General features: G+C 50.6%; 2 protein-coding genes across 2 annotated transcripts; both read left to right on the top strand.

Moving 5' to 3' along the window:
- Positions 1-1,940: 1,940 nt before the first annotated feature.
- Positions 1,941-10,804, top strand: RUNDC1 (RUN domain containing 1). The gene is made up of 5 exons (XM_026654720.2): positions 1,941-2,276; positions 5,396-5,554; positions 5,843-6,041; positions 6,382-6,495; positions 7,445-10,804. The coding sequence occupies exons 1-5, from the start codon at positions 1,941-1,943 to the stop codon at positions 8,308-8,310; spliced, it is 1,674 nt and encodes a 557-aa protein (XP_026510505.1). The 3' UTR covers positions 8,311-10,804.
- Positions 10,805-11,890: 1,086 nt separating this feature from the next.
- RPL27 (ribosomal protein L27) lies at positions 11,891-15,209 on the top strand. Its single transcript, XM_026654856.2, has 4 exons — positions 11,891-11,988; positions 12,244-12,326; positions 13,676-13,845; positions 15,077-15,209. The coding sequence occupies exons 2-4, from the start codon at positions 12,246-12,248 to the stop codon at positions 15,189-15,191; spliced, it is 366 nt and encodes a 121-aa protein (XP_026510641.1). The 5' UTR covers positions 11,891-11,988; positions 12,244-12,245; the 3' UTR covers positions 15,192-15,209.
- Positions 15,210-15,606: the final 397 nt, after the last annotated feature.

The following is a 15,606-nucleotide window of genomic DNA, read 5'->3' as shown; positions in this document are numbered from 1 at the left end:
GGAGTTCTCATTAATTCCACCTGTAATGAAGGCACAGTGGCTCATGGGCAGCAGGAATTGTATTTGTCTCACACAGTCCTGTCACCCTCCTGCTTTCAACTGCAGAAGTAAATAAAAGATGATTTACCACTGATACACGCGAGCCTATTACAGAAAGCAAAATGATTATGTGGAAGTTTCCTTTAATGAATCTCCGATGACTGAAAGGCTCTGTGCTCCACTCTCCAGCTGGGGTATTTTTCATTGCTGATGGCTTGATTCTGTAGGTTCCATTTTTTACCCGTTAGTTACTGATTGTTAAGTGTGATGGGAGCACTAAGGATTATTTTGATTGTTCTCCATAACAACACTGGTTACAATAGCAAATTTATTCCCTGCAAGCCGGACAATTGTCATTTCATGGTGTCCCCAACCTAACCTCTGTGGAGTGACTCCATTTGTGGGGGGAAAGTATGTGGCTCCCTGTTCCTTATAGGAACCCCCTGTTTCCCTACACTTGAACTCCACCAGCTTGGAAACCAGTTACCTTTGTTACCCTCTGCAATGTGATTAGATGTGCACATAGTGGAGTGTGTTATGTGTCCTCTAGAGGCAGCTACAATTATATTTCTTAGCACAGGAAATCCCAACAGGACTACAGCAGCCACAATCCATGCAAGAAGTTAGGTGAGTCTGTGGTTTGAAGAGTGAAAATTAGAGCACGGGGCACTGTTAGTTACAAGTCTCAAATGTTCTGTCTTTCCTTATTAGTCATGAACTCCACATGTCTACATTATGGCACATCAACCGTCCACACTAGTTAGCCAGCCACACCGTGATCAGTCTCTGGCCTCCTTAATGAACCTGAAAGGATGCTACAGAGTGACCTAAGTGTCTCACGCTTAGAAGCTAAGCACGCTGCTTTTGCAGTGCTCCCCAGGCCCTTCTAAGGGAGGACAGGGGAGCAGGAGGGGGCCAACAAAGCCCCTGGCCTGAGGGGAGGGGTACAAGGGAGACAACACAACCCCCCTGGTAGGGGTAGAATGGGGAAACTAGGTGAGGGGTGAAGAGGGGCAGAGGGCAGAATCAGGGGCACAAAGAGCCCCTGGCGTGGGGGGGGGGCAGAATGGGGGATGGTGGTGTAGGGTAGGGGGACATGGGGGACACACAGAGCTCCTGGCATATGACAGAGAGGGGAACGGAGGGACACAGAGACCCTGGCAAGGGGAGGTAATATGGTGGGGGTTGCAAGGAGTCCCTGCAATAGGGGGGGCTGGGACATAGACACACGTGGAGCTTGTGGAGCTGAATGAATGGAGCCCCTGATACGTGCAATGGGCTCAGCCCGTGTGTGATAACAATAAACATCTTTCATCTCAAAGGACCCACTTCCGTGGCACAGAACTGCAGCTACCTCTGGGGTGAAACTCATCAGGCAGCATGCTCTGAATAGCACCCGCTCTCCCCACCCCCATTGTTACCCATCAATCCGTTCGTGGGCCCCAGATGCTGTCTGACCTTCCCAGCAGAAACCTGAGCTCAGTCCCCAGTGGCTACCCAGGCAAGAACCAGCTGGATGGGGGAGGGGCAGGGCCAGCCGGGCAAGTGGGGGGTGGGGTTGGGCCCGGGGGGGGGGGGCGGGGCCAGGGGTACATTTGACCTACAGGGTTTTTCCAGCAGTAACTTGAGGGAAGCCCCGCCCACACCACGAGCCCCGCCCAGATACGCATAAACCCCGCCCACATTCAAATATCCCAAGCCCCGCCCCGTTCCCCGGAAGCGGCGCCGCTTAGCCCCGCCCAGATACGCACAAACCCCGCCCACATTCAAATATGCCAAGCCCCGCCCCGTTCCCCGGAAGCGGCGCCGCGTAGCCCCGCCCCCCGGCGGCACCGGCGCTTCCGGGAAGATGGCGGCGGGCGAGGCTGAGGCGCGGCCCCGCTAGCGGCGGCGCCGGGCCCATGGAGGCGGAGGCGGAGGGCGGGGCGCTGGGCCCCGGGGAGCGCTGGGCCCCGGTCGGGGCGGTGGCGGAGGCGGACGAGGGCGAGGCCGAGGCCGGGGACCCGGGCGGGTCGGGGCCGGGCTCGCCCCGCTCGCTGCCGCGGCTCCGCGCCGAGCGCCGCCGCCTGCACGGGGCCCTGCTGGCGCTGGTCTCGCACTTCGCCCAGGTGCAGTTCCGGCTCCGCCAGGTGGCGCGGGCCGGGCCCGCCGAGCAGCAGCGGCTCCTGCGCGACCTCGAGGACTTCGCCTTCCGCGGCTGCCCGGCCGCGCTGGGGGACGGGCTCGGGGAGGCCCCGGTGAGTGCGGCCGGGCGGGGGCGGGGGCGGGCGGGCTGGGGCTCGCTGCGCCCCGGGGTGACAGCTGGGCAGGGACCGAGCAGGAGTTCAGCCCTGCCCCCCCCCCCCGGTCAATTTACCGCCAGGCTTTCGGGTTCCCCTCCCCAGCTGGTGTGTGAAACCCCCACCTGCGGGGGTGTGTGTGTGTGTGTCTGGCTGCACACACACCACCAGCCACAGGCCTCAAGTCACCCGAAATGGCTCTTTCCTCTAACCTCCCTCAGTGAGGCCTTTGCGATGGCTCTCTGAACAGAGGTTCAGACAGACGAGGACCTCCAGGTGACTGGAGCTCTTTAGATTAGAACAGCGACCGCCTCTCCAGGGGGTGGATTTACTACAGTGACACACACTTTGTCCCTACGCTACGGGGGCATAGCTGTAGCTGTGCCTTTGTAGCACAGATCCCCGCAGAAGAAGTGATACCGATGGCCCTTCTCAGAGGAGAAAGATACAGGGGAGAATTCAGTAAAATTCAGAATCACTGTTTTCTGTCACGCTTCCTAGTGCTTCTAGCTTTCACGCTCTGCTTTATTGAGCGTGTTATTCTCATGAGTCATGGCTGCGAGGTACACCATTGTCACACCCTACAGAAGTGGAATGGCACTGCTTGCAGTACATGATTTTCTGAACAGGGAACTGATTCAAGGTCAAAAGACGCAAAATCCAGAACTGACTTTATAAAATGGTTTAATCCAACCTATGTGCATGGGGCTAGACTGTTAATGCCCATGCTCTGGACTAGTCTGTCCTTGGGCTATAAAGTACTGTTTAACTTGACTCAGCTGCAGAGTTTTCTTAAACGTGGTTGTTTCACAGTGTGCACAGCTGCTTAATATGAAAGTTCACTTTTGAACCTCAGCCATGAAATGCCCAGTTAAAATGAGGAGGTACAAGTGTGTCCAGCAATAGCCATGTGAAGGAAGCTGAAGTGATACTGCACTTCTTTGTAGGCTATATGATTCTGCCTGGCCTGCTAGCATTTCCCAGGAGCAGTACAAGACAGTCAGGATACAGCATCCTTGTGAATTTCTCCAGTGTGATTCATTAGCTTAGATCACTGATAATGTTTGGTTTCTACACCGTATTAATACCTTACTGTAACCTGCATGTTAGCCTCCTGCATTACAGCTCCCTTTCCACAAACATCAGAACAGGGGAAGTTGACCTTCCTCATTTGATCTTGCATCTGTACAGATAAATTGTACTTACAGTTCCACACCCCTCTCCACCTTTTCCTCAAGCACAATGAACAAGGAGTGTCATAGCAAATTATGCCTGGGGCTGCGTCAAGGTGCTGGGCCTAGCCAGTGCCCTTGCGACCAGCTCATGGGGAAGCCTTGTGCAAGGGGCCAGCTCACGCTGGAGAAGAGGATGAGAGGGACAGGGAGGTTAATTGGGAATGTTGCTGCCTTTTTGCACATGGGAAATCTGGATGATTGCCATTTCCTCTCTTTTAGTGTTACTAAAATCTGCTTAGCAGCTATTACATCACCAAAACCAGCAGGGCAGGGACTTCGAGCTACTCACAGAAGCTTCATCTGTACCCTCATTGGTCATTCTGCTACTTTGCAATTAATCAGTTTTAAATAAGATACTGTTACAAGGCTTTCAGTCCCACTCCAGTCTGATACACCAAACCTATGTCCAGTGGCAATTTCCTGCCCATCTGCAGTTTTCAAATGCTCCAGTTTAACCTTGCTTGTTTACTGCCCTGTGCCAGCAGTGGTGAGGACAGTGAGCAGAATGAAGTCCGACTCTTGGCTGAACTCTCTTTCTCTCTCTCATTCTGCCTGTAGGCATTAGTACTGCTTGCAAAGTCTGGATTGAAGTCAGGGCAGTTCTAACACTTGCTTGGGACATTTATTACCCTTGATTTTCATGCAGGAGCAGAGATTCATAGATTCTAGGACTGGAAGGGACCTCGAGAGGTCATCGAGTCCAGTCCCCTGCCCGCATGGCAGGACCAAATACTGTCTAGACCATCCCTGATAGACATTTATCTAACCTACTCTTAAATATCTCCAGAGATGGAGATTCCACAACCTCCCTAGGCAATTTATTCCAGTGTTTAACCACCCTGACAGTTAGGAACTTTTTCCTAATGTCCAACCTAGACCTCCCTTGCTGCAGTTTAAGCCCATTGCTTAAATGGGGTTTGTGGTCTTGGTACTTAATTGGCTTTGTGTGTAATTCAGAAGGATCCCAAATGTCTGTGAGATAATGAGGTTTTATTTAAATAAATAAAATTTCAGCTACTTTATTGGGGGGGGAACCCAAATCCAAATCTAATTTAGAATGTAATTGAATATTTCTGCTTTTTATTCCCATGCTTAATACCTGGAGGCCTTGGTAAGTGCCACTTTCAATATAAATCTACCTTTTGATTGAGAAATAATGGGTTGCATTTGTTTCACTTATGTACAATTTGAGTGCATTATCCCGAAAACCTATTCCTGAAATCCCCTTCAGGTTATACCAAGATAAAGTGCCATGCAGTTTGTGATTGTAATATGTTCTAGAAAAGATCTGGGGGCTGAAACTGGGGTAGCCTTCTGTGGTTGGCAAAGCACATGCACACCTAATGCAGCTGTATCCAAAGCAATGCCCAGACCTCTTGTCTTTTTGGAGCCCAGCACTTACCATGAGAGAGCTAAATAAGGATTTTGTACAATGTTAATGTATACAAGTGCACAGAGCCGTGACTCTTCTCTGTTATTTAGGGCATGGTGTCAGGTTGCCGCTTCACTCTGAGATGTGTAAGAACTCCAGAAGTTGCTATGAGACATCATCATCATCTGGCTGCTTACAACAAAATTCTCTACTTGCTGAGGTTTCTAACTAGTGAGACTAGAGTAGGGGGTGCAAGATGCCTGCAGAAATGCTTCTTTTGTAGAGTGGTGACTGGGCTGGAATTTCTTCTCATTGAAAGCCTGCAGCCTTTGTCAGTGAGGGTGCCCAGAACTCGCTATTGGCATGGGCTGTAAGGTTAACTTCCAAACATCCCTGACGTAACAATCCTATCTCCAGGGCCTTGGCTACGCGTGGGGTGTTCAATTTCTTTTCCAATAAACTCGTTTCAGGGTGAGCGGGAGAATCAGGAGCGAATCGAGGCCCGGAAGGAGAAGCAGCGAGAGCTAATCATGCAGCTCAAAACGCAGCTAGACGACTTGGAGACCTTCGCTTACCAAGAGGGCAGCTATGATTCCCTGCCCCAGTCCATGGTCATGGAAAGACAGCGGGTAAGGCCTACGGATCCTCTGCCAGTGCCCTTTCTTAACACCAGCTAGTGCCTCTCTCAGAACACTAGCGTGTGCCCAGTGCTGATTCAGGCAGCTGTAATACAACATCATAAGTCTGCATCCATGAATATAATCCATAGGGACTGCTACAATTTACTGTTAGTGGATATAATAAAGTCCGGACTGGCTTCACCCCAAAATAGTTAGTGGGTAAGTGAAAGCAGCATTCTGGCTCCGCAGGTGGGAGGGCCACATGAGATCATGCCACTCATGTGTAATGTTCTGCAGGTGATTATAGAGGAGTTAATAAAGAAGCTGGATATGAACCTGAATGAGGACATTGCATCGCTGTCCCCAGAGGAGCTGCGGCAGCAGGTGGATGTGGCTGTTGCCCAGATTGTCAATCCTGCAAGGGTGAAGGAGCAGCTGGTGGAACAGCTGAAGACGCAAATACGGGACCTGGAGATGTTCATCAACTTCATTCAGGGTCAGTGCTGGGTTTTGCTTAGACAATCAGGAGAGCTGCTCATTGGTGCAGCAGGGGCATCTTGGATATAGCATGGCTTGAATTAGTGAGAGGAAGGATGCAGACCTCAATGGGGCAGAATCTGGGCACAGAGTAGCACAGACCTCTCCGTGGCGAGGTGATAGTGTGTGGAGAACCTGGGACACTGATGGGTGTGATGCTGAGAGGCAGGATGGTCACCCATGTGTAGAGGAATATGAGGCAATACTGACCTACAGTCTGCAATGTGTAGCCTCCATCTTCCAGCTGATGTAGGGATGCAAAATAACAAACTGTTGTCATTGTGGATTTCTCATTCTAGATGAAGTTGGAAGTCCCGGCCAGGTGGAGGATGGACATTGTGAATGTTCAGGCAGAAAGCGTGGAAGTGGCCCCTACAAACCAAATGCCAGGCTGCCTCCTGGGAATAACAGAGGTGGGCAATTTACATGTGTTTGGCTCTTGCTGCTTCTCCTTTTGTTGGCCAGCTGGCTTCCAACCTGCAGGAACTGGTGTCCCATCGCTTCCTAAATTCAGTGTTGCTTTTCCCCTGCAAGTGGTGGCTTCCCTTACCCTTTCATTGATCCAGACAATAAGCCAGAAACCTCATGTTTGAACTCTTACCTTTCCCTGTTGGCCAGTGTGATTGTACAGTGAATGTGCACCAACACATCATTGAGGGATAGGATCGCTCTTTAACTTGGAGCTCACAACAATGAGGGGCTTCTGATAATTATCTAGCAGCAGACATCATGCAAACAAGGTCCTGTGCAGTCTTTCCTGACATGCTGTAGCTTTACCAAAGCAGCTCAGTCTTGGCCTGCACCACTCCAGCTGTTCTTGTCCTGGACTCTTCATCAGCAGAAATCATGGCTGGTGGCTCTATTGTTCCTTATAGATTACAATGAGACCACCCGCTTAAGCGCTTGATTTGGTCCCAGGTTCTGGAATGAGCAGGCCGGTTTATTCCCTGAGACAACTAGTTCCTTGCACATCAGCAACTTCCTTCCACAAAAGCTTCTGGCACCCTGTAATTATCCTTCTGATACTGGGATAGCCACAAATCTGTGTCTGAAACACCCTCTCCCCTCACTAGAAACCTTGAAATTCTGCTTTGGTCACTTGTGCCTGCTAAAATAGCATCCATTGTCGGATTCATTCTCTGTGATTTGAGGTGGATAAGGCAGTTTGAGAATGGGACACATGACTGTTTGATGTCCCATTTTCCAGTTTGCAGGAGTGCTGAGAAGCTGCCACTCTCTCTTGAGCACCCAGCCAGCAGCACCAGAGCAAAAGCATGCCCTAGTAGAGTGGCTGATGAGCTCCCTGTAGAGATAAATCGGATTCTCTAATGACCGCATTTCTCCTTTTCCCTAACCAACCAGTGAACCCAGAGGATGCCAGAAAGATGCGAGAAACAGGCCTGCACCTTATGCGTCGCATGCTTGCTGTGCTGCAGATATTCGCTGTCAGTCAGTTTGGCTGTGCTACTGGTCAGATCCCCCGCACCCTCTGGCAGAAGGACCAGGCCAATAAGGACTATTCTCCCTTAATTAAGAAACTGGAACTGTCTGTAGACCAAGTGAGGCAGCTGGCTCTGAAGCACCAGCACCAGGATCATGTGCTCAGCTACTCCAGCATGCAGGATGTCTCCTTAGGAGCGAGAGATGAGCTGACTTTGGCTGTGCGGAAGGAGCTGACCGTTGCTATACGAGACCTGATGGCTCATGGGCTCTATGCCTCTTCTCAAGGGATGAGCTTGGTGTTGGCACCCATTGCATGCCTGATTCCTGCATTTACCTCGTCGCCACAGACCATGCACCCCTGGGAACTCTTTGTGAAGTATTACAACACCAAGAACGGCCGCGCCTTCGTGGAGTCCCCAGCGCGCAAGCTCTCCCAGTCTTTTGCCCTTCCCGTGACGGGGGGCATCACTGTTACCCCCAAGCAGAGCCTGTTGACGGCTATTCACACTGTCCTCACAGAGCATGATCCATTCAAGCGCAGTGCAGACTCTGAACTGAAAGCCCTGGTGTGCATGGCATTAAATGAACAGCGTCTGGTCTCCTGGGTGAATCTGATCTGCAAATCTGGGGCTCTGATACAGTCTCACTATCAGCCCTGGAGCTACATGGCCAACACAGGCTTTGAGAGTGCACTCAACATTCTCAGCCGCCTGAGCAACTTAAAATTCAACCTTCCTGTTGACCTGGCTGTCCGGCAGCTGAAAAACATCAGAGATGCTTTTTGATGTGTCCTTTCCAGATCAGCCCCCTTTCCCCAGAAGGAATGTATTAACTTACTAGCTTAGAGGAGGAGCATTGCTTATGACCAAACTTGTCCCCTTTGAAGCTGATTGTGGCTATTAGGGTAGCAGGTTAGTGTCTTGACACTGGAAGCCTCCCTTACAAGACTGCCTGTGAGGAAATGCTGCAGATGTTTGGGTTGTGCGCTACCTCACCCAGGCCTATGCTAATGCAGCTAACAACAGAGCTGCTGCACCCCATCGGTTGGTGCCTTGCCTCTGTCACATGCATTAGGAGTGAACCACTGTCTGAAATGCAATAAAAAGGGCCTGGTTTTACAGCCAATGCATCGGAGCAGCTCCTGTGGAGTTCAGTGGAAGCGGTTCCTATGCTGTGGCTGCATGGTCAGCCCCCAGAATTTTTAGTCTAAAAGATGTCACTTGTGGCATTTTGCTGTTTCACACAGAGCTGTGTGAGGCTTTTTGACAGATATATCTTACTTCTGCTGCTTAGGCTTGATGTAACGTGCCCAGTGGTGGAGTCAGACATCCCCTCTCCCACGTTTATGTAGATTTTGAATGTACAGGAGGCTGGGAACAGTTTCTGCTCTGAGCTATAGGTGCCTATTGGTTTGTATCTTGCAGGATTAGTGGCCGCAGAGATCCAGACATTGACAGATTCTTTGGACTTTGTGGTGACAGGTGACTGGATTGAGCATTCAGGTGCATTGTGTAAGACTCTCAGCTCCCTCGTGGAGTTTTGGTCAAAGCCCTGAACACTATCAGGCCAGGGTTTTATTGCAGATGCATTGGTTTAACAATTGTAAACAAATATTCCCTTTTCCAGTTACTGTGTTTAACTTGAGTTAATTATTAGCCCCTGTGCTGCAAGAACAGTTGCTCATATGGCTCCTTGTAGAAAATACATTGTAGTAGTTACAGGTGTCTAATATTCTCATGTAATTCCTAAAAGCACTTCTGTGGTCAGTATCTCTTGGCCAGCAATTTTCTACATCGAGTGTATTTGATTATTGTGTAATTGAGCATTTTCTGCTGGTCCGAGGGCAAAGCTTCCTGCACTGGTTACAGGTAGGTCTGCAGTCAAATCAGTCAGCGCTGTTGAAGTAGTAATCCACATGGCATTTAGGCTGCATGAGAAAAATCACTTCTGGCATCAAAAGAGAACTGAGGGTTTGACTGGAATAGAGCTGAGGAGAGTGGTCTCCTTTGTACGTGCATCAGTGATGCCCTGAGTGGCAGGTAATGGATTTATATTGGAAACAGTAGTGCCTCAGTCTGGCGTCCTGTTCCCTTCAGCTTCCTGGCAAAAGAGCAACATCCTAGTCTCAGGCACATGGGGGATGGGTTGGGAGTGACCACTCTAATTGTACATTTAGTAGCTAGAAATGGGGCTGTCATGGTAGGTTTTTTTTGTTCCCAGTTTCCCCACTGTTCATAGTAGCTCCCTTTGAAGCTTGAAAAGGAATGTTCCCTTACCGCCAGTTCCTCTCAGTTGCACGCACAGTTTGGTGCAGTAGGGTTGTTGGTTTCATCTTATTTCTGTCTAAAAAGCATTGAAGCTATTCTTTGGGAAAACATCTAGAATTTCATAGACTGACACCACAGATTTTGGACATTGAGCACTGGGGCCCATCTGCTCTCACTGAAGTCAGTGACAAAGCTGCCACTAACTTCAGAGAGACCAGAATCTGTGTCGCCCCCACCGACCCCCCCTCACCCCTTAACTGTATTCCTAAAATTATTTGTGTGTTTGGAGCAGAGTGAAATTTATAGAACACTGTAAGGAGGGTGTTAGTTTTTTTGATGAAGAATTAGTGGTTAGTAACACATTCCTCCACATGTTTTTAATGCAGAAATAGTTTACTGAAATATAATGAAAACCAGCAGCAGTGACTCTTACATATGTGGAAACTGTTTTCATGTTGTACCCTTCAGATAGGAAACTGTTTATGTATTTTCAGAGGCTTGTCTAAGGGTGAAAAATTCCAAGCTGATTTATCCAGATAAACTTCTTGTCTTCTTGGACAGCAAATTATAGAATTACCAATGACCAACTACATTAAGATTAGCTGGAGAGGCAAGATTTAATTCAAGAATCATTTCCATGGAACATTTCCCATTCTAGTTTGGCTATTTTTTGTCTGAAATCTGCATGTTTTTGTCAAATCTGTGGCAGTTACAAATAAGTTGACAGTTGAAGTGTCTGATTGCTGGAAAGGCTTTTCTGGGGCCCCAAATGGTTCCATAAAGCATCTTGTCTTCAGGTTTTTCTAATTCTTAACTCCCTTTTGTGTTTACAGTGCTATGCTGGAGAAGTTTGTGTTGTACCCTAGTTGTTCAGATATCTGCTTTATTTTATTTCTGATGTTGATTTTGTTCTGTTTTTAGGTCTGTGCATATGTGCAATAGGATGAATGTATTTGTGTTGTGGAGAGTACAATATCTACTGCTGATAATAAAAGTCATGGTGGTTTGTGTATGTTGTATTACCTACTTGTACATTAATAGATAAACTGTTAACTCACCCTCTTTCTTCTAGACTTTGAATCTTCAGTTCAAACCTACAGCCATTACCTTTATAACTTGTATGCTGCACCATTAGTTAGGAACAGAACAGAATAGGTTAGATCAGGGGTCGGCAACGTTGGGCACGCGGCTTGCCAGGGTAATCACCCTGGCGGGCCGGGCCAGTTTATTTACCTGCTGACGCGGCAGGTTCGGCCGATCCCGGCCCCCACTGGCCGCGGTTTGCCGTCCCAGGCCAATGGGGGTGGCGGGAAGCGGCGCGGGCGAGCGATGTGCTGGCCGCGGCTTCTCGTGCTTACCCTGGCGAGCTGCGTGCCAAATGTTGCCGACCCCTGGGTTAGATCATTGGTAACTAAAAACTGGAGTCAGCAAGGACACAAATGGGCACCAACAGGGTCAGATGATGTCTTAACAGGAAAAAACAAAACTTCTGGAAGATCAAGTGCACCCATTTCCCATATGTGCTGTGGAGGGCGAGGAAGAGGCTACCTTGGGCTGGAGTTGAAAGGATTGTCAATTTTAAAATTTGGATGGCTGTCTGGAGTAATGCCTCCCCTGACAAACGGAAAAAACGTGGCGTGGGAAAAATACTACTTTTCCATTGTGTGTAGGTGAGGGGCAGGGAGCTGCACGTGAAATGTTGGTGTCAGGGCCCCTGGTTTGGTTCCCGGTAATGGGGGGGGGGGGGGTACACCACCCCCGGGGGGGGATAAACGCCTTCAAAAAGGAGATTTTGAGTGTAAGGCTCCAACCAGTGGCCAAGGGGCTGGGGGCAGCTGTAGCGCCGCGCACCGCTTTAAACGCCCTGAAATGTGCACGGGGGGGTTGCGGTGCTGCCCCCTCCAGCCAGGGAGCCAGGCCGCGCCGTGCTCGGCGCTGTATCATCTGCACCGCGCACGCTCCCCGCCGCTCTGGGGAGGAGCGCTGAGCTCGCGCGGCCAGGCCCGCCCCGGCCAACGGCCGCCAAGGGAGGGGGCGTTGGGCTGCTTCGGCCCCTGCCACCCCCGTCCCGCGCGTGCGCCGTGGCCCTGTGCGGGAGGAAGCGGAAGTCAGGTGACCGGAATCGCGGGGTGAAAGGTCGGCGAAGCGGTCGCTCCTTCCTTTTCCGGTTTGGGCGCCATCGCAGCCGGAGCCTCGGTGAGTCCGGGGGGGGGGGGGGGCAGTATCGGTCGCCATCCGCGGGGCGGCGGGGCCCGGCGGGGGGCGCTTGGCGCGGGGGGCGGGCGCAGGGGGGCGATGTTCCTGCCGGGACCCTCGGGGCCGGTGCCCGGGGCTGGCGGGCCCCGGCGGGGGCAGCGCGCTGGCGGCCCCCTGGGGCGCGGGGCAGGCCGGGGCCCATCCTGGGGCGCCTGGGCGGCTGCCCGGCTTCTAACGCGCGTTGTCTCCCGGCAGCGATGGGGAAGTTCATGAAGCCCGGGAAGGTGGTGCTCGTCCTGGCGGGGCGCTACTCGGGGCGCAAGGCGGTCATCGTGAAGGTGAGTCCCCTCTCGAGGGCCTCCACCCCGGGCCCGAAGCTCCGAGTGCCCGGCCTGCAAGAGCCAGTGGCGGCCCCCTGCCCTAGCCCGTCTGGGTGCGAGCGCTGGCCCGCATGGTGGGCCTCGCCTGGGATACGCGAGGGAAGGCACCGCCTACAGATCTAGGGGTTCACGACTGATTCGCTCCCATCCCTTTGGTGCCATGTAAACATGGGTCCCGCTTGGAGCCCTAGGCTCTCACCGGTCTCCGCGGTTGTCTGTGCCATGGCGGTCTAGCCAGAGGCCTGTTCTGAACGTGGGATTGGGGATTTATGGGTTCTAATCTTAGTTGTCCCTTAATCCCCGTGTGGGCTCGTGTGGTTTAAATCCGCCTTAGTTCCTGTGTGTGTTCAGTGAGATTTGTGAGGGTTGGTTAAGGTTTGCGGAGTGGGTCACAGAGAGGCCAGTGCACAGACATTCATGCTGTGCCAGGATGTGAAGCATTGTCTAGTGGTTAGGCACTAATCTAGGATTTGGGAGACCCAGGGCCAATTTGCTGCTGTGTCGCAGACTTGCTTTTGGACCTTGGACAAGTCACTTAATCCCTCTGGGTGCAGCTGGCGGTGGGATTCCCGGCAGGGGTAAACAGGCTAACATTAGCCGCCTGAGCTGCAGCCTATGCAGCTATGTCCACACTGTTCCTTTCAGCGCACTCGCTTGAGCAGAGCTAGCATGCGTCTGTCTACCTGTGCTGGGAATCCAGCCCACCAGGAGCTGTGCAGGGATAACCTCTGTGCCTCAGTTTCTCACCTGTAAATGGGTATAATAGCACTGCTACCTCACAGGGGGATTGTGAGGATAAATACATTAAAGATTGTGAGGCGCTCAGATCTTACAGTGACAAGGGCTGGATAAGCACGTAAGGTACTTAGACATCTGCTTTCTCTGTGTTACCTAGGAGCATCTGGAAACCTGTCATCCATATGCTGCTTGTCGGGCTGAGAACGGAGGCGCCTAGAAACGTTAACTCCTAGAGCTAGATAGTTTGAGGTTGTTGTGTATATCCTGTGGTTATTCATGGGAGTTGCACACCTGCAGAAGAGACGTCTCTAAAAATTCCATGGAATACAGCGTGAGCATTCTGGGGGCTTCCCTTAGTGCTGCTTTTTGTGGCATGCGGGCTTTAGATCCGCTTACGTAGCAGAGGATTTTCTTTTGGGTTCTGTGCACCTTGCCATTTGGCTATCTCTCCAATGCCTTAAATTCATTAGGCTATAGCAGTTTTTCTGTTCAAAAGGTAGAAGAATCTGTGGTGACCTCCCAGAATCCTGGTTTCTGTGCATTGCTAATAGGTCTCCTGTGTGTTTCAGAACATTGATGATGGCACCTCAGACCGACCATATAGCCACGCCCTGGTGGCTGGTATCGATCGGTACCCACGGAAGGTAACTGCTGCAATGGGCAAAAAGAAGATAGCGAAGAGGTCCAAGATCAAATCTTTTGTGAAGGTTTATAACTACAACCATCTAATGCCCACCAGGTGAGCAGGCTCGGGGCTCACTGAAGTGCTGCTAATAGAACTAGTAAACTACTTTTAGTTTCCTTCAACATGGCAAAAGCAGATTTTCTCTTTGGTAAAGCCTAGAAACCTGCTTCTCTGAGATTTCCTCAGTTATGTCCTTATGCAGCTCAATGAATAGATTTGCAGGATGCTGACTTGTGTGGCCAGTGATAATTATCTTGGAGGAGTCAAAAGTTGAGGTGGGACATTCATGATCTTCCCCATCCCTTTATCATCGGGATTCAGGCTGACACTCTCGCTGTGGGAGAGGTTGGACAAATTCGATTGTCCACAAATGCATCTCTTGTGGCATTGGCCATTATTTAGGCCTTTCATTTGTTTTTTCTTTGGCTGGAGACACAGCCTTCCTCCTGTAAGCTCTGAAGAGGATTTGTAATAATGATATGGATCTCCTTAGTAAGGGGCTTTGAGATCTACTGATGGACAGTGCAATAGAACGAGCTGAGTATTGGGGATTGTAGCCGAACCAGCATTTCATGATACTGGGGGTATGTCTACACTACGGGATTAATCCGAATTTAGATAATTCGAATTTGGGAAACAGGTTGTATAAATTCGATTGTGCGCGGCCACACTAAGCACATTAATTCGGTTTTTAACCACATTAATTCGGTGGTGTGCGGCCACACTACCCCATTAATTTTAACCACATTAATTCGGTGGTGTGCGGCCACACTACCCCATTAATTTTAACCACATTAATTCGGTGGTGTGCGGCCACACTAACCCTAATTCGAATTAACAAAATCGATTTTGGCGCTACTCCGCTCGTCGAGGTGGAGTACAGAAATCGATTTAAAGCGCCCTTTAATTCGAACTAAATGGCTCTGTTGTGTGGACGGGTGAAGGGTTAATTCGAATTAACGCTGCTAAATCCGAATTAATCCCGTAGTGTAGACCAGGCCTGTCACTGGCCTTCCCTTCCCCACTTCTAGTGTTGTGTGCTGCTGAGTGCACGGTGAGGGCAAAGCAAGGCTGCTTGGCACCTCTCACACCATCTACTGACTCAGAGTGCTTGAGGACTCCCGGGTCATTAGGGGTGCTGGCCTGAGTCTGTCTTTTAGGTATGTTTTAACTGCCACCATTCTGTGGGCTGGCAGGAGAAGTGCACTGTCCAGCCAGACTCAGGCTAGCTATCTAGCATCCTGGCATGTGGGTGTTTCAAAGTCTGCTGTTCCCCCTCTCTCAGGTATTCCGTTGATATTCCTCTGGACAAAACCGTTGTCAATAAAGATGTGTTCAGGGACCCTGCACTGAAACGCAAGGCAAGGCGCGAAGCCAAGGTGAAATTTGAGGAAAGGTGAGTTGGAAACTTTTCTCCCTCCCCCAGCTGCTTGTTACATTTTTCACTCCTTTATTGAACTGTAGGAATCCATTTATACTTTAGTTTCTGAGTCATTGAAACCTGCAACCCAATCCCCCAGCTTGTTCTCGCTCTCAAGTGAAGTGTGTCCAGCCTGACAGCTGTTGGCTGGGAGACCCCAAGAAACACCGGGTTCATATAGCACCGCTGTCCTAGCATGCTCCTGAACGGGGCTGTGCTGGCCCTGCAGTGACAGTAACTGAGGGTCTGGCTGCCTGAGGATGTTAAAATCCTTCGCATTAACTGTAAATTAACACCAGGCCTCATCCTAAGTTAATATTTACATACTTCCCTCCTTCACATAAAGTTCTCCTACCTTTTCAGCTGGATACGTATAGTTTTTCACTTCCTGTCCT

This window comes from Terrapene carolina, unplaced genomic scaffold (genome assembly GCF_002925995.2).
Source record: "Terrapene carolina triunguis isolate 2854851 unplaced genomic scaffold, T_m_triunguis-2.0 Scaffold193, whole genome shotgun sequence".
NCBI lineage: Eukaryota > Metazoa > Chordata > Testudines > Emydidae > Terrapene > Terrapene triunguis.
Note: the sequence above shows the minus strand (reverse complement) of the source record. Positions and strands in the feature narration are given on the sequence as shown.